Raw genomic sequence first — 18,432 nt, forward strand, 5'->3', positions numbered from 1 at the left:
GAGATATTAAGGTGCAAACTCATGCTGGTAGCCTACGAAGGATTCAGGAATTCGTTAGCTATTACGATCCACTACAATATCCTCTTCTTTTTCCATTTGGAACTTATGGATGGGATATCAATACCCGAAGTCAAAGTGGCGGCAAAGTATCATGCCAAACATATAATAGCTATATGCTCCAGGTACAAATTCCCATTTCCTACGCAGTATAGACTTCAATAAAATTCTGCCAAAAAATTGTTCAATGTATCTAATCTTTTTTGCAAATTCTTAAAAATTTGTAGATCCGCCCCGATGATCATTCCACCGTATTGCAAGCAGGGCGACTACTACAACAATATGTTGTTGATAACTATGTGAAAATTGAAACCAGAAAGTTAAGATGGGTTCGAACTAGACAGAAGAAATTACGGGCTGAATTATACCAAGGCTTACAAGATGCTTTGCACACAGGAGAAACCAATGCAGGTAAATATTGTATCTAATTGCTACTTCATAAATCATTAAGAATTACCCAAAATAATTATTAAAAGGGTTAAGTATTGAAATCGTCCCTAAGGTCTGGGGTGAAAATCAAAATCGTCCCCGACCTTTTTTTGTTATTAAAATCATCCTCAACGTTATAAAACGTTATAAAATCGTCCTTTTCCATTTCAATTTTATTTTTTTGACCAAATTACCCCTCATTATTAATAAAATAATATTAAAAAAAAAACAAAACCCCACCCCACCCACCCCCCCAGCATTCCAGAGGAGACCCACCCCTCTTCCCCTTCCTCTTTTGACTGTTCTTTCTTCTTTTGTTCTTCTCAAATTCAACGCAGCTTCATCTTCTTCACCATCATCACCAATCCAGCTCGTTCTTCCCCTCTCCGCCAGCAACCAAACCCAATCAAAGCAAAATAATGTGACTTCAATGAGATTATGAGACAATGTAAGTCAACTTGAGTCCTTCTATTCCATGAATGATTTGGTCATGATAATACATTAATACACACTAATCCCTACTCTTAACTTTATGGAGTTAAACTAGTCTTATAGATCTAAAATAAACTAGTTAGAAATTAGAAGAATGGCATATTGCAATAACCCGTTTCCTCTTCTGCATTATCATCTTCTTCTTCCATTGCCGCATGTGCAATGACTCATCATCAACAACAACCCTTCAAACCCTTAAGCCCATCCTCCCAAACACAAGCCCAAGCCAGGCCCATCTCATCTATCAACAGCAACAATCTCTGCATTCCCTGAACAATCTGATGTCAAAGGTTGCCCTTTGACACTCTCAGATGAACTCTTTGACGGTATAAAGAATGCTTGTGGAGGCGGTGGTGGTGGTGGTTCTGACATGGAGCTCCACCGCACACGGTGCTGCCCTATTCTTGCATCATGGTTATACTCTTGCATCATGGTTCTGACATGGTTCGGCCATGGGTCAGTGGACAGAGGAGAAGGTAAAAGAGGAGAGGAAGAAGAAAGGAGAAAGGGTTGCGGCGGTGGGTTGAGAAATTAAAAAGAGCATGTCGAACACCGAAGCCGAGCACCGCAAAGAGGAGGAGGCTCCCGCCGGCGAGGACGAGGACACCGGAGCTCAGGTAGCTCCGATTGTCAGACTCGAAGAGGTCGCCGTCTCCACTGGCGAATATGCTCAAGATCTGCGCCAATCATTTGATTCTACCTTCGATGAGTGTGCAGGAGCACTCCGGGAACGAGAAATTATATGTTTGGCATGCCAGAGACTTCGCCGATGGTGAATTAAAAGATGAGCTTTTCTGCTTGGTGGCGGAAAGAGAGAGAGAAGAAGAATTGGGGTTGTGGTTGGGAGCGGGGGATGAGAGGGTTGAGAGGGAAGAAACTGAAGAGATGCAGGGTTTGGGTTTGGGTTTGGGCTCGGGTGGGGGGAGGGTGAGGGGTTGTTTTGTTTTTTTTAATATTATTTTTATTAATTATAAAGGGTAATTTGGTCAAAATAATAAAATTGAAGTAGTAAAGGATGATTTTATAACGTTTTGTAACGTTGAGGATGATTTTAATAACAAAAAAAGGTCGGGGACGATTTTGATTTTCACCCCAGACCTTAGGGACGATTTCAGTACTTAACCCTTATTAAAACTAATAATATTTCTCTATATATTTGTCTTCAGAAAATGTTGGAAGAAAAAGAACAAAATTACCATCGTCGTTCATTGGTAGCCGTCGCGACATGACCCAACGATATGAAGATGGAATGGCGATTGTTCTTAAAGAGGGCAAGCCAGATATTTTTCTCACAATGACATGCAATTCATCTTGGACTGAAATAACTTCAGAACTCAACCCAGTTCAAACTCCACAAGATCGTCCAGATCTAACAACAAAAATTTTTCGAGCCAAATTTGAACAGTTGAAAGAGGATGTAATTACTAAGGGTGTCTTGGGAAAGGTGAAGAGCTATATTTATGTCACTGAGTTTCAAAAAAGAGGGTTGCCACATGTACATATGTTGTTAATCTTAGAGAACAATGACAAGTTAATTGACCCAGAGCATTATGATAGTTTGGTACGTGCAGAGATACCATCTAAAGAAGTAGAACCACACCTACATGATGCAGTGATAAAACATATGATTCATGGTCCTTGCGGAACACTTGATCAATCTTCGCTCTGTATGAAAAATGGCCAATGCAAACGAAACTACCCAAAAGAGTTCACAGCAGAAACACGAAGAGGTGACGACTTATATCCGCAATATAGGTGACTATTCGACACTCCAGTACCGATTAACCAAAATGTCACAGTTGACAATAGATGGGTAGTTCCGTACAACCCTTGGCTACTACTAAAGTATGATTGCCATACTAATGTTGAGATATATAGTAGCATAAAGAGTATAAAGTATCTCTACAAATATTGCTACAAGGGTCCAGACCGAGTTGCAATGGAAGTTCACAACGGTTCTAATGTTGACAAGGTCCAACAGTTTGTTGATGCAAGATGGATCGCTGCTCCAGAGGCATGTTGGAGAATATTTAAATTTAACCTTTATCGAATGTATCCATCAGTGGAAAGGTTACAAATTCATTTGCCAAATCAACATCAAGTGAGCTTCTATGATCACCAAACCATTCCTGAAATACTTAATGATGATTATTTCTCTAGAACAATGCTCACTGAGTTCTTTGCCCTAAATCGTGAGGAGGACCAACAATCTAGGCATCTTCTGTACAGGAAAATTCCAGAGTATTACACTTGGCACAACAAGGAAAAGGAATGGCGTCGGCGCAAGACACAGAGAAGATCAATCGGTCGAATTTATACTGTATCACCTTCAGAAGGAGAAAAATTCTATTTGCGTATTCTATTATCTAATGTCAGAGGACCAATCAGTTGGGATGACTTGCTAACAGTGAATGGGGTCCAATATTCGTTCTTCAAGCAATCTGCTCAACACCGAAGATTGTTAGAGAGTGACAGTAGCATCCATGCGTGTTTGGTTGAGGCTTCTGTTTTACGATTACCATGTGCTTTACGAAGGTTGTTTGCAACCATCTTAATATTTTGTGAGCCTACAGATGTAAGAAGCTTATGGGATGAATTTTTTTCATATATGGTGGATGATTATCCGTCAGCCAGCACCACAACAGCATTAGTGTTCACAAATCGGCTACTCAGGGATATAAATGATATACTCCTTCAGCACGGAAAACAGATTACCCAATACGATTTGCCAGCTCTAACTCATGAAAATGACAATAACAACTCAATACCCAGAGTTATCCAAGAAGAACTGTCTGTCGAAGTACCTCGGGAAGACCTGTGTTCCGTAGCAAGATTGAACAATGACCAATCTAAAGCTTTCAAGTGCATTATGAATACAATTGATCGAAGAGAAAGTGGTGTTCTTTGTTGATGGGCCAGGAGGATCAGGCAAAATATTTCTTTACAGAGCTATAATTGCAGAATTGAGAAATAAGGGTGATATTGTCTTGGTAACTGCATCATCAGGAATAGCCGCAACATTATTGCCTGGGGGTCGAACAGCTCATTCTAGGTTTAAGATCCCAATTAATGCAGAACCATCATCCATTTGCAACATAAGCAAACAATCAGATCTTGCAAAGCTGATTAGACAAACAACGGCAATCTTCTGGGATGAAGCACCTATGGCAAATAAAGAATTGGTGCAATCATTAGACCACACTCTGAGAGATATATTAGCAAACGGTATGCCATTTGGAGGAAAAGTGATGGTGATGGAAGGAGATTTTCGCCAAGTACTGCCTGTGGTACCGAAAGGTAGTAAGTCACAAATGATTTCAGCTTCTATAGTTAAGTCTCATTTATGGGCTTCCACTAAAATTCTCCATTTGCGACAAAATATGCGATCTTCTAATGATCATGTTTTTGCTAAGTATCTTATGCACATTGGTGATGGAATTGAGCCCACCATACATGAAGACTTTGTACGGATACAAGCAAATATGGCAATTCCGTGGAAGGGTGAAACATCGTTACACAAGTTAATAGAAGAAATATTTTCAAACTTACAATCTCATGGGTGGGACGCTTCTTACATGGTAGAAAGGGCAATATTGACGCCAAAAAATCATGATGTGCAACAGCTTAATGATATAATTATCAACCAGTTTCCAGGAGAAGAACGAAATTTAGTCTCATTTGATGAGGTAGAAGGAGATGCTAATAATTTATATCAACAAGAATACATTAACTCAGTTTCTACAGGCGGGTTGCCACCTCATGTGTTGAAGGTAAAAAGAGGTGCACCTTTGATGTTATTGAGAAACATAGACCCTAAGGCCGGCTTATGCAATGGTACAAGGTTACTATATCGTGGAACTTTTCAAAACATGTTGGACGTAGAAATTTTAACCGGTCATTACTGTGGAAGAAGAGCTTTCTTGCCTCGGATAAAACACAAAACAACAGAAAATTCAGGACTGCCTTTTATACTTATCCGGAAGCAATTTCCTGTAAGGTTGAGTTTTGCAATAACAATAAACAAATCACAAGGACAGACCATTCCTAAAGTAGGGATCTACCTCCCTAAACATGTATTTAGCCATAGCCAATTATATGTTGCTCTGTCTCGAAGTATTTCTCAGTCAACTACAAAAATTTTAGTCAAAGAAGGAAAAATAGATGGAACAAGTGGAGAATTTACCAGAAATGTAGTTTTCAAAGAAATATTGTTACCTTCCCCACAGGTAATTTATGTTCTTAGTAAGTGTGTGTAGTTACTTCTTGGTACAATTCAGTCTACATATAATTTTAATCTTTAAATCTTTTTCATTGATATAGATATCTTTGTATACAAACTTCAATTTATTGAGGACTAACGACTTATATTTTTTTAATAGACAATTTGATTTCAAAGGAGCTCATCAATATATGCTAGGAGATAAAGACAACGACCTTAAACATTTGTTTTACGCAACAGGTACGTACTAATTATCATTAATATACTAGAAATATATTAACAAATATCAATTACAGGAAGAAGGATTCCAAAATCTCTGGAGTGCATGGAAAGATGAGCAAGCACTTGTATCATGCTCATTATTTTGAGCTTCAACTCTACCATCTTCCACTATAGCATAGAGGGAGTAATATCCAAGTCAGAAAAATTATCATTAGGCTGAACCATTGGCTTCTCCGCATTATCAATATCCTTCAATATTTGGTCTTCAACAAAGACAACATCTCTACTCCGAATCACCTTCTTGCTAACAGGATCATAAAACCTGTAACCAAACTCATCCATGCCATCGCCAATAAAAATACATTGCCTAGTCTTTACATCAAGCTTAGATCTCTCATCTTTGGGAATATGAACAAAAACTTTACATCCAAAGACTCTTAAATGATCATAAGAAATATCTTTACCTGACCATACCTTCTCTGACACTTCAAATTGCAAGGAAAAACATGGTGTCCAGTTCAAGACATGAACAACAGTTCTCAAAGCTTCACCCCAAAAAGATTTTACCAATACAGACTGTGACAATAAGCACCTAACTCTTTCAACCAATGTTTTGTTCATCATTTCAGCCAAGCCATTCAACTAAGGAGTCTTTGGAGGAGTCTTCTGATGTCTTATACCATGCTCTTTACAATAAGCATAAAATGGACCTGAGTACTCACCACCATTGTCAGTACGAATGCATTTCAATTTTTTCCCAGTTTCTCTTTCAACAGAAGCTTGAAATTGCTTGAACACATTCAAAACTTGATCTTTGGTCTTCAAAGTGTAAACCCATAGTTTTCTAGAATGATCATCAATAAAGGTTACAAAATAGATAGACCCTCCAAGTGTTCTTGTCTTCATCGGCCCACATACATCAGAATGCACCAAGTCAAGTATCTCCGGCTTCCTTGAAGGTGGATGACTCTTGAAAGAAACCTTGTTTTGTTTCCCAGCAAAGCAGTGGTTGCACTTTTGTAAAGAAACTTTACAAACAGATAAAAGATTCCTCTTGGATAACATACTCATGCCCTTCTCACTCATATGACATAATCTCTTATGCCATAAATCAGTTTCATCAACAAACTCAGTAGTATTAACAACCATAGGACCCTTGGTGAGCTTCCAACTACCACGAGAGAATGAGCTATCCAAATCTTCATCACACAACTTACCAATAGAAAGTAAGTTCAACCGAATATCTGGAACATACTTCACATGCTTCAAAGTCAACTTGGTACCGTTGGAGGTTTCTAAGCAAACTTGTCCAACACCGGCACATTTTGCAACACCTTGATGAGCCATTTTCACATCACCAAAATCATCAGGAGTATAAGATGTAAACAGATCCCTCCTAGATGTAACATGAATAGAAGCACCACTATCAATCAACCAACTAGTGCTATTATCAACAAGGTTAACAGATTCAAACTCCTCAACAACAAGAAAATCATCATGAGTTATATTAACCTTGTCTTCCTTGCTACCATCATCTTTATTTGTGCTCTTGTCTTTACTTGCCTTGGCTTTCTCCTTCTTTAGCTACCAACAAAATTTCTTCACATGTCCTTTTTGACCACAATGATGACACTCAATATTTTTATACTTTTCTTGAGACTTGCTTCTGCTTTGATCTCTACTTTCAGAACCTCGACTTTTGTTTCTCCTCCTAGCTCAGAAACAAGAACATCTGAATGTGTAGTCGATGTACCTTGTGACTTTCTTCTCATTTCTTCATTTAAAACACTGCTCTTGGCAAGATCCATAGAGATTACACCATCAGGAACAGAATTGGACAATGACATTCTGAGAATTTCTCACGAGTCTGGTAAGGAGCCAAGAAGTAATAATCCTTGAACCTATTAATTAAACTTGATACCCATGGAAGATAACTGATTCATAATTCCTTGGAAGTTATTCAAGTGATCTGTCATTGATGTCTCATCTGTATATTTCAAAGCCAACAACTGCTTGATCAAAAACATCTTTTTATTCCCAGTTTTCCGAGCATACAACTGTTCAAACTTAATCCAAAGGGTCCGAGCATGTGCCTCTCCAATAATATAGTTCAACACATTATCGTCAACCCACTGTCTAATATATCCACAAACTTGTCTATGCAACAAAGTCGAATCATCATCAGATTTATCATTAGGCTCCTCTGTACCAAAAACTGGTTGATGAAAATTTTTGACATAGAGCAAATCTTTCATCTTTGACTTTCACAAATCATAATTAGGACCATTAAGAGTGATCATCCTACTAGTATTAGCTTCCATTGTTCACATAATCACAATTCCAGAAAAATACCAACAAGCTTTGATGCCAGTATGAAAGAGTCTAGCAGCGGAAACAACGCAAATATCAAATACAAGAACAATATAGAAGCACTCACAACACAATATGGTATCAACTATAATAAGCAAATATAGCAAGTAAAGCAATAACAAGAACACACCGAGATTTTAACGTGGAAAACCCCCTCAATGTGAGAGGTAAAAACCACGGGTCGTCCAGACCAATGAAATAGCTCCACTATAATCAAATGAGGTACAAAAGAGTCTCAAACAAAGCACAAAAATGTGCATATAGCCAGCCAAAATATCAAAACACTAAAGCTTACAAATGAGAAGCAAGAAGATGAAAAATACCCCAAAATAGAGCTGTTGCTTGAAGCCTATTTCTCCCTCTGCAGAATTTCAGTTAAAATCTTCACCATTCAGAATGAAGAACAAGATGCAAAAAATCTGCAGTCCAAATTTCACATCGATCTAACGGTGAAATAATGAGAAACTGCTGTTCAAAGATTGCTGCTCTGTGTAAAAACGAGAAACCTATTTTCTCTCTTGCGAAGCCAATTTTTCTTACTGCAAATCTCCAATCAACATCTCCACCGACCATAATGAAGAACAAGATGATAGGAGCACGTAGTTCAAATTTCAAGCCGATTCAACGGTGAACGAATGAGAAACTGGCATTTGAAATTTACTGCTTTGCATAAAAACGGAAATTCTCTATTTTTCCTCTTCTCTCTCACTTTGTGGCTACACTCTCTCACTCTCAAAAGATCTCCAAAAATCTGATTCGGGAAGAGACACTAGAGTACAAGAATACACCCCCAAAAAGTTGGGCTTGGGCCTCACAAAGGAGAGAAAAAACCCAATAAATCCCCCATTTAAGGAGGTGTTATTCATGTCAAGTTGCAACAATTTTCAGTCTTTAATGGCTGCTATGGCAAGGAGCATTCTCACAGTGGTGAGTTTAGCCATAGGAGAGAAAGTGTCATTGAAATCAATTCCTACTTGTTTTGTGTTACCCTTAGCCACTAATTCCTACTTGTTTTCTTTTCACCTTATACACCCATCTGCGACTGATGCAATTCTTTCCTTTTGGGAGCTCTACCACCTCCCATGTTTTATTATTTTTCGTTGCTTGCAATTTTTTAGCCATAGCTTGCTGCCATTGAGGATATTTGGCAGTTTGGTGATAAAAATGTGGCTCATAAAACTCAGGGACTTGTAAAAAAATTTTCGATACGGTCATACGGAGTGCCTTAACTTGGTATAAGAGCAGTAGTTGACCATTGCGAAAGGTGAAGTAACATTGTTGCATTGATGATATGACAAATAAGCTGGTTGTCGGTGAAGTTTAGTGCTCCTTCTAATTTTTTGTTCTTGGTTCTGAAGTTGGTGATCTTGCTGGATAAGAGATGGATGAGGCTTCTGCAATAAGGTTGAGTTATCTAAAGGAGCAAGGTAGGGTCTAGGGAGTACATAGTCAACAAAAGAATCAGATTCTTGAAGCTCCTTATTATCAGACTTCAAGGAAAACTTTAGTTCATGAAAAACCACATCCCTTGAAATAAAAAATTTCTTAGACTTAATGTCATACAATTTGTATCCTTTGTAGCCTTTTGGATAACCCACGAACACAGCCGGTGTAGCGCATGCAATGAATTTGTTTCTAGATGAAGACAAAGTTGAAGCATAAGCAAGGGATTCGAACACTTTCAAATCTGTGTAGGATATATCCTTTTTGAAAAGGATTTTGTAAGGTGACTGCCAATTCAATAGTGAGGAGGGGGTTCCGTTAATAAGGAACGTCACTGTGGTTACGCGATCCCTCCAAAATCTTATTGAAATTCCATATTGATAAAATAAACTCCTTGCCATATTGAGGAGGTGTTGATGTTTTCTCTCGACCACTGAGTTCTGCCGAGGCCTTTCCACACAACTAAACTGATGAAGAGTAGTTCCTCTCATTTGTAAAAATTTAGTGAGTGGGAGTTCTGGTGCATTTTTCGATCTCAACTTAATATTGCAGCCATATTGAGTTTGAACCATGGCAAAAGAATCTTTTATAATTGTTGTTGCCTCAGATTTTGATTTCATCAAGTGTATCCATGTGTAACGACTGTGATCGTCCACTAACGTTAGAAAATATCTTTCTCCCAAGTAGGTGGGGATCTTATAGGGATCCTAGGTGTCATAATGAACAAGAGTAAAACGATTTGCTTCTTGATTATTGTTTGATATGAAGGAAAGTCTCTTTTGCTTGGATAAAGGACATATCTCACAAAACAGATCAACATTAGTAACTAAAAAAGTAGGCAAATGTTTCAAAACAAAAATTGACAAGTGACCTAATCTGTTGTGTCATATTTTGGTATCAATTGGATTACAAATATCAGCTCCATCTAAAATATTGTTAGATGAGACTTTATTAGGTGTAGACTTTTCATCAAAAGAGCCTTTATTCAAAAATTCTGAATTCTTTGAGTACACATATAGACCGTATATCAATTCAACTTTTCCAATCATATTGGAGTTCAGGTGAACCTGAATAATAAAATCAGAATCAACCACCGGGTTGTAACACTCTTTATTAATTTATTTGTAAATTATGATATATATATATATATATATATATATATATATATATATATATATATCATTAAATAATTTATTTTTATTTAATTTATTTTAATTATAGTTATAAATTCACTTATTTTTTCTTTTCATAATTATATAATATCTATTAATATTATTTTAATTAAATACTAGTAGTATATAATAGTATAATAGATATAAATTAATTAATAGATTATTAAAATTTAAAAATAATAGTTATTTTAATATAAAAATAAAATAAAATATTTATGATAGAGTAAAATTAACAAAATACTTATTGTTCTTATTTTATATTAATTTAGAATAGCTAGATATTCTTAAAATGTTAGTGAAAATATGTATTTTAAATTTTAATTTTAAATTTTTTATTATTTTTTATTTTTATTTATATAGGACCAGGTTAACCGATTCAACCAGTGATCCAGTAATCCAGTAACTTGACCGGTTCGATCATCGATTCGATTCTAACAACTATATAGTGGCTAGCATTATTCTAAGTCTTTTTATTTAATGTGGTTGAACTTAATTCATAAAAAGACTTAGATATATAGTATTACTCTATATATAAATAGCTTTTCATAATTAAAAAAATTTTGATATGCATTATTATTACATATTTTAAATGCTTTAGAAGTTTAAACAATGTTGTGAATATTGAATTTGATATACGGTGTATAAATTATTTTTTATTAAAGAAATTATATTTTTTATAAAAGGGTATTTTTTAGTTAAAAAGAAAGAAAAAATTGTAAGGCATTTTAAAAGTTTATCCACACCCATCTTGAACACCCATGTCTCGGCCACACTACCTGCCACATTACTCACAGGCATCTTAATTTCTACCCGCAAATTCGTCATAAAAATATGGTGAATGGTATTGTAAGAAACTACAGATTACTTAAAAAATCATATATATATATATATATGCAGAAAAATTATAAATATAATAAACTATAAAATCTAATCTATATAAACAATTTTTTAGTCATAAGACATTTAATTAATGCAACAAATACAATAATAAATTTAGCAAATAAACATAACATTAAATTCAAGTCATAACTCATAAGTCATAACTCAAATAATGTGAAATTATGGCACGCAGCAAGAAAAATAACACTTATATAACCAAATAAGAGCCCCCACACTTGTATAACCAAACAAGATATACCTTTGTAACTTTGCGAATTCTAAGTGCACCCTCAAACAAACTTACAAAGGCTCTCCGGACCAACGATAAAGGCATTGGCCAAATGTTCAGAAAAGTTACAAAAATGACAACATAGTGCGGTAGAAATCTGAAATCGCACTAACATGCACAACAACTCAAATTTCTCAACAACAGAGGGAACATTAGAAGTAAGCACAATCTCCATAAGCTTCAGCAATCTCTTGCTACAAGGTTGGACAAACAATAATGAGAATAATGCCAGAAAAATTTTCTAGTAAAAAAAATGAAGACCCTGGACACTAGAATTTTCCTACAGAAATTCATTGCTTATTTTATAAATTATTTATACACTATTTACACATTCTGTTAAAAAGTCAATAGAGGGGTAGACTATGAAAGTATACAATCAATGATTAATATTCATATTTGTTTGTCGGATTAAATAAATTTTTGGTCCCTACGAAACACCTCTTATGTTTTGGTCCTAAAATTTTTCTTCTGCTTTTAGTCGAGTAAAATTAAAGTTATCTATTTTAGTCCTAGTTTGTTCTGTTAAGTGCTGAACTGGCAAGTTAAATGCTGATGTGGCAAGACATATCACATCAGCAAGCAAACTAATTGTAGGTACTTAAATAACCAACTTTGAAATTTTACTAAATGAAAACCAAAAGAATTATAAGGACAAGAGGAAAAAAAGACAGGCATTTGACTAAAATCGTTTTAAGTCTCGTTTTTCATAGTAACATCAAAAGATAATATAACAGATACGCAGTAGAATCAGAATTCATCATTCAAACCTCTACTTGGTTTTTACAGGGAGCATAAAATATGAATTCCACAGACAGCATTGCTACGGTTATCAACATGTCCTCTAAGCAGTTATACTGACTAAATAAGATAAGAGCTTTAGAATAAATAGGGTCCAAGGACAACCGAGCCATTTGATGCCCAACAGGATCAGAGAGCTAACAGTCATCTGTTAGAGCACCTAGTGAAAATAGCTGTTCCAATGATTTAATAATCGTTGTCCTGTTCAAACATGAAAGGGAACAAGCTTTCAATAATGTTTTACATAGTATATATATATATATATATATATATATATATATATATATCCCTGACCCTGAAAGAGGCTACTTCAGTTCAATAGTACAATACATCATACAGCTTACAAGAGATCAAAATAAATTTCAAAAGCTCACTAACAAGGGATGCTAGAAGAATAATTCACTAATATATTATCAAAGAGATCAGAAATTACATCTAGTCAAACAGAAATTTTTATTTACCTCATATATGTTTCCAAATATTTACCTCATATATAATGTGCATCACAGTGCAAACAACCATATATATTATTCTCAGGTTGTACTATGATAATAAGTGAAATGAACTATTAAAACTCATTTTTACTACCTTAGAAAGTGGTTGTGGTTGATGTTATATTGAAGAGAATAGAATCATTTGGGTCCATTTGGATTCAGAAAGTTATTGTTTTCTTCCAAAATTAATCACAAAACTCCACCTTCTTTCTTTATTTATCAAAAGCTAAAATATTGAGGTAATGTGCATCTTGATTCCTGAAATTGGTTGAATGGGTCAATTTGATCCCCCCAGCTTTTCAAAATGACCAACTATGTGTCCCACTTTTAGAAACAGCAAAACTTTCGTCTCACATCCGTTAGGGTAATGCTGAAGTGAACATTCAAATGCCACCCCCGTAATATAATGATTTTTTTTAATGTGTAACACTTCTTAAGAAAGGGAGAATTTTACCATTGTGCCATCAAAAACCATATGTTAAAAATAAAAAGGATTCACCATAGACATATCTAAAAAAAATGCTACGACAAATAATTATCAGCAAAAATGGAGCACATAAAGACTGATAAATATGTAAATGTAGGGAAACAATAAAACCAAAATGCTGACAAGTTTCTCACCGTGAGGGTTTCTCAATAAAATCAAATCCTACTATGTCATCAACACCCAAGGCCTTAAGCTGCAAAATCACATTAGATAGGTTGCACCGGTTAATCTCTGGCTTTGTCGAATCCTCAAGCTTCTCGAATTCACTTTCTAGATATAGACAAAAGCATTTTCCAGGTCCTTCACGCCCTGCACGGCCACTGAACAACAAAGCTAACAATCAGTTTGTTCGTACTTAATAAAGAATTCCATGTATATGTTAATTTCAGAAAGATTGTTTAGCAATAATAATTATGCAAATGACATCACTCATTATAACCAACATATGATATGTAAGAACAACTACACATAAAATCACAATTAAAGAATGAGCTATGATACAGAAAAGAAAGTTTAAGACTTGAAAAGGCATCATAAAGATAAAAGAAATAAAAGGTTACATCACTCAGTTTAATTTCATTTTCTGATAAAATATATAACAAGCTTTATAATAAAGAGATTCCCAATGGACATGCATAGCAAAAAAAAACACGTGACAAAAACAAATTGAAAAATATACCAAAAACAATATGCCAGATTTGTATCTAAAAAGTATTTGTTCAGCAATGCCGTGTGATGTGAGAAAAAGGTTTTCTACACTAAACTACATTAACACTGGAAAAACTGTCATCCTCGATTAAACAGAGAAAAGCTTTTCAGGTTTTTGTTGACTAAATTAAAGCAACAATCAACATTAAGCACACTAAAACAGAATCTTGCACCATACCTTCTTTGCAGTGCCTGGGATTTCGATGTAGGTACTATAATCAAAGATTCCATGTCTTTTTCAGAATCATAAGAACATGCTTTGACAAAGCCAGGATTTATTACATACTTTACTCCAGGAATTGTTACTGATGTCTCAACAATATTAGTTGCCAATATTACCTAAGAAAGAAATAGAAAGATAACTTGAATCCAACTAAAAGCAAGTGAGTACCCATTCGATTATTATTTAAAATTTGCATCAAATCTCATAAAAACAGGTGGATGCCCAATTATTTTTTACAAAATAAAAAAAATTATAGTGTTCATAGGGATTATGTCTAGCTGAGCTGAAATTTACCAAATCATAGGAGGTAGTTGTTATGGAAAAGCTGGTAGCACTTACAGTGAACCTTACTTGAAAATAGATTATATATGAATTTGTTTCACTTGAAAATAGATTATATATGAATTTAAAAGCATGTGCATATGCATATTCAACTCTAAAATGAGGCCACCAGCATTTTACTTTAAATTGTAGATATAGTCAAATAAAACAGAATGCCTCACGATATTTAATAGAAACCTAGACCAAATATATCAATCATTTTAAATATTTGAATCCAATTTTACAAACGCCTAACTTAAATATATTTTCCCTTTAGTTTTACTGAATCAGTTGAGAGATAGAGCAAATGAAAAATGAATGCAAAAATGAGATACTTTGCAAAATCCAAACGGAGCTGGTGCAAAGACCCGCAATTGCTGCTCAGATGGAAGAGCTACAAATATAGGCACAACTTGAAGCTTCTCACTCCCTTCAGGAAACTGAGTGAGTCTGTCATTGATAAGCTTTTCAACTGATTCAATCTCTTCTTGACCAGTCAAAAATACTAGTATATCACCAGGGTCCTCCTTTGAATGAATCTATAGATCAATGACATGAGTTTAAGCAACAAAGCTATGAACTTTGTTTCTCAGTCATCCATCACTCACTACATTGTTATAACCGTATACCATATGATTTAATTTATAATATATACGCGACAATATCGTTGGATGATTCAATGCGCTAATGAGAATGAATGGAGTGAACCATCGCATGAGTTATGAAGCTGTAAATACCATAAATGCATATGTAGAAACCAAGAGTGATGCACTGTAAAATATCTAAAGATTTCTCATTACAATCAAATAAAATATCGATTACATTATATTAGATTAAATGAAATGGTTATTAATTAAACATATCACCTGGAATATTGTTATCAAGGAAGCATCTAAATAGTCTTCTTCTGGATGGCATGTGTAAAATATATCCACAGGAAATTGTCTCCCTTGGATGTGAACAAATTTGGCATTGCCAAAATACTCGGAGAAAGTGCGAACATCAAGACTAGCAGACATAATTATTAGCTTCAATGGAGCATACTTTTCGTGGTTATCCTTTTTAAGAAAACTTCTGCTCTGACCATTGTATTCTTTCTCCAGTGACATACCAGCATTCACATTCTTTTTTCTAAAGTTAATGCCCTAATCATCAGCAACAGATCTTGACCGAGTAGATTGTACATTTTTTAGTAGGGACAGCAAGACATCAGTGTGGACAGTTCTCTCATGTGCTTCATCAACAATTATAACAGAATACTTGGAAAGATATGGATCCAACAATGCTTCCCTATAAGCATAAAGAAACACATTAGCTATCCTATACAAAAAGCTGCACTTACAATCTACAGAAAACAGATATTTCAAATTGAAATCTCCTTAGCTGCTTCAAATCATATACAACTAAAATCCATGTCAAAGAGGACAATTTGTGAAGAACGTGGTTTGGTTAACTCATTCTTAAAAAAATAACTTAAAACAAATGGCAGAGAGACACCACCAAAGCAAATCATAATTTCTTCCGTATTTCAGTATTGAGAAGAGCAGCGAATTCTGATTGGCCAAGTTCCCAGTAAAAGTCTCACAAAATGAATCTTACTGGAAAACGGAAAAAGATATCCAAACATCCATGTTACACGTATACCTTAGAAGCAATCCATCTGTCATATATTTAATTCTTGTTGAGCTGGAAGTAGTATCATCAAATCTAACATAGTACCCAACTTTCTGGCCCAACTCAACACCACATTCTTCAGCAACCCGTTTTACAACTGTAATGGCAGCTACACATCTCGGATGAGTTATCCCAATCACTTTTCCATCATGGCAAAATCCAGCACCAAACAGGAACTGTGGAATCTCTACACAGTTAAATGGAATAAATAGAACATGGTGAAAATTTTCTATGCTTAAAAGCCTTTTTTCCTTTGCTTTTATAGAAAAACTAAATAATGAATTATATAAAAAATAAGATGTGACCTACGTGTGGTTTTTCCACTTCCTGTTTCTCCAACGATAATCGAAATATCATTCTTTTGGACCTTTTCAATGAGTCTTTTCTCAACTACAAGAGTACACAATGACGACAACAAGCATACTTCGGATTATCACAACACAAGACGAAAATAACTAGGAAAAACATAACAAGGAAGAAAATATAAAATCAAGCTCAGCCAATACCAGAAGCTTTCGGGATAGACTTTCTCTGCTGTGCTATCTTTTGCCTTCTAAAAAAGGAAACTATAAATGTTACAAAACAACAACACTAAAATTACAGTCAAGTTTATCCTCCCCTCCTCCTCCCCACCCCTCCCTCCTTTCTCTTTTTCCAAAGTGATTACAAACGTGATTCTTTCATTCGTGGGTTTGGAGGAAATAATGAATTTTGACATGTATTGCAGAAATCCATACCATGCAGAGAATTCAGTTTGACGATTCTGTTTTTCATTAGAAAATTTTCCGGTAGAACAAGGGTTATGGTTTCTCTTAGCCATGGAAGGCATTTCAAAAAAATCCAAAACTGTTAATTTGGAGATGTGAAAGTGGCTACCACTGAGATTTTAAAAACTTGCTGCAAAAGAACAGCAAAGAGGATACCGAGTTAGGGCCTATCTGATATATTCTGCTATCCAACTATGAAACAATTACAACAAATCTTTAGTTAGGTCTCAAAAAATTATCTTCCATAACAAAAATCTTACTATAAGTCGTGAATCATACTCTCTCTTAAATATTAAGTTAACATGGAAAAAGCACTTCAGTCAAGGCAGCAATGCCGGAAAATTGCATAAGATGATTGATATTTTGGTAAATATAACTATTATATTATCAGTATAATGTAATTTACATAGCATACACATATAAATATAAATATACGTACATATATGTACAGATTTTTAGAAATATGATATTATACATAGTTGTCAAAACTGAATCGGTGATCAAACCGGTCAGACTACTGGGTTTGAAATACATATCTTCACCAACAATTTAACAATAATCAAGTCTCACTTTCTAAAAATAACTAATACGAAAATAGACATAAAATTAGTCAATACTACAATACTATTTTAATTTAACACAATAACAGTGACAATCAATTAGGCAATTAGCAATCAATTCTAATTAAGCAATTAACAATTACACTACAGGAACGGAGCTTATTAACAATCAACAATCAAATAGGCAATTAATCAATTCTAACAGAATCTATTAGCAATTAACAATCAATTTTAACACAGCCTATTATCTAATTCTAATCACACTATCACATTGACAATCTATTAGAACGATTAACAATCACATTACAGCAACGAAGACTATTAACAATTAACAATCAATTCTAACAAGACTCTATTAGAAATTAACAATTAATTCTAACAAATAAAATATGTATAAGGACCAAGTTTCTAACAACCGGACCGGTCATCGAACCGCTCTAGCTACTAGTTCAATAGTTTATTGGCCCAATCGGTTCAACCGTGATTCAACCGAAAAACTGTTTTATAACAAAAATAAATTATAAATAAATACCTTACATCATAATTACAGCAAATACAATTGAATCACAAAACATAAAACAACATCACATCACTATAAAAATCACAAAACACAACAGCACAATTAATCAATAATCATATAATCTAAACACAACTAAGTCATCAAGATAGTTACAATACAACACATTACTGTATAAAAATCACAAAACACAACATCATCACAATAGAGCAGCCATAGTTAATCAATAATCAATTAATCATTCAATAATTTCAATTTCAAACACAATTAAGTCATCAAGTCAATCACAATCAAAGTACAATTGAGTCACA

At 34.7% G+C, this 18,432-nt stretch overlaps 1 protein-coding gene and 1 pseudogene across 1 annotated transcript; one reads left to right on the plus strand and one right to left on the minus strand.

Annotated features, from left to right (window-relative positions):
- Nucleotides 1–1,520: 1,520 nt before the first annotated feature.
- On the plus strand, nt 1,521–5,458 carry LOC107627042 (uncharacterized). The gene is made up of 6 exons (XM_088505744.1): nt 1,521–1,595; nt 1,696–1,870; nt 2,145–2,645; nt 2,754–3,875; nt 3,985–4,748; nt 5,438–5,458. The coding sequence occupies exons 1-6, from the start codon at nt 1,521–1,523 to the stop codon at nt 5,456–5,458; spliced, it is 2,658 nt and encodes an 885-aa protein (XP_088361870.1).
- Nucleotides 5,459–7,323: 1,865 nt separating this feature from the next.
- On the minus strand, nt 7,324–17,097 carry LOC107627043 (pre-mRNA-splicing factor ATP-dependent RNA helicase DEAH10-like; annotated as a pseudogene).
- Nucleotides 17,098–18,432: the final 1,335 nt, after the last annotated feature.

Source organism: Arachis ipaensis, chromosome B2 (genome assembly GCF_059453495.1).
Source record: "Arachis ipaensis isolate K30076 ecotype BB chromosome B2, ASM5945349v1, whole genome shotgun sequence".
In the NCBI taxonomy this organism is placed as follows: domain Eukaryota; kingdom Viridiplantae; phylum Streptophyta; class Magnoliopsida; order Fabales; family Fabaceae; genus Arachis; species Arachis ipaensis.

Coding starts and splice junctions, on each gene's coding strand:
- LOC107627042 (XM_088505744.1), top strand. CDS start 1,521: ATGTCGAACACCGAAGCCGAGCACCGCAAAGAGGAGGAGGCTCCCGCC. Junction 1,596..1,695: donor ACGAGGACACCGGAGCTCAG/GTAGCTCCGATT, acceptor ATGAGTGTGCAG/GAGCACTCCGGGAACGAGAA. Junction 4,749..5,437: donor TGCCACCTCATGTGTTGAAG/GTAAAAAGAGGT, acceptor TTTACGCAACAG/GTACGTACTAATTATCATTA.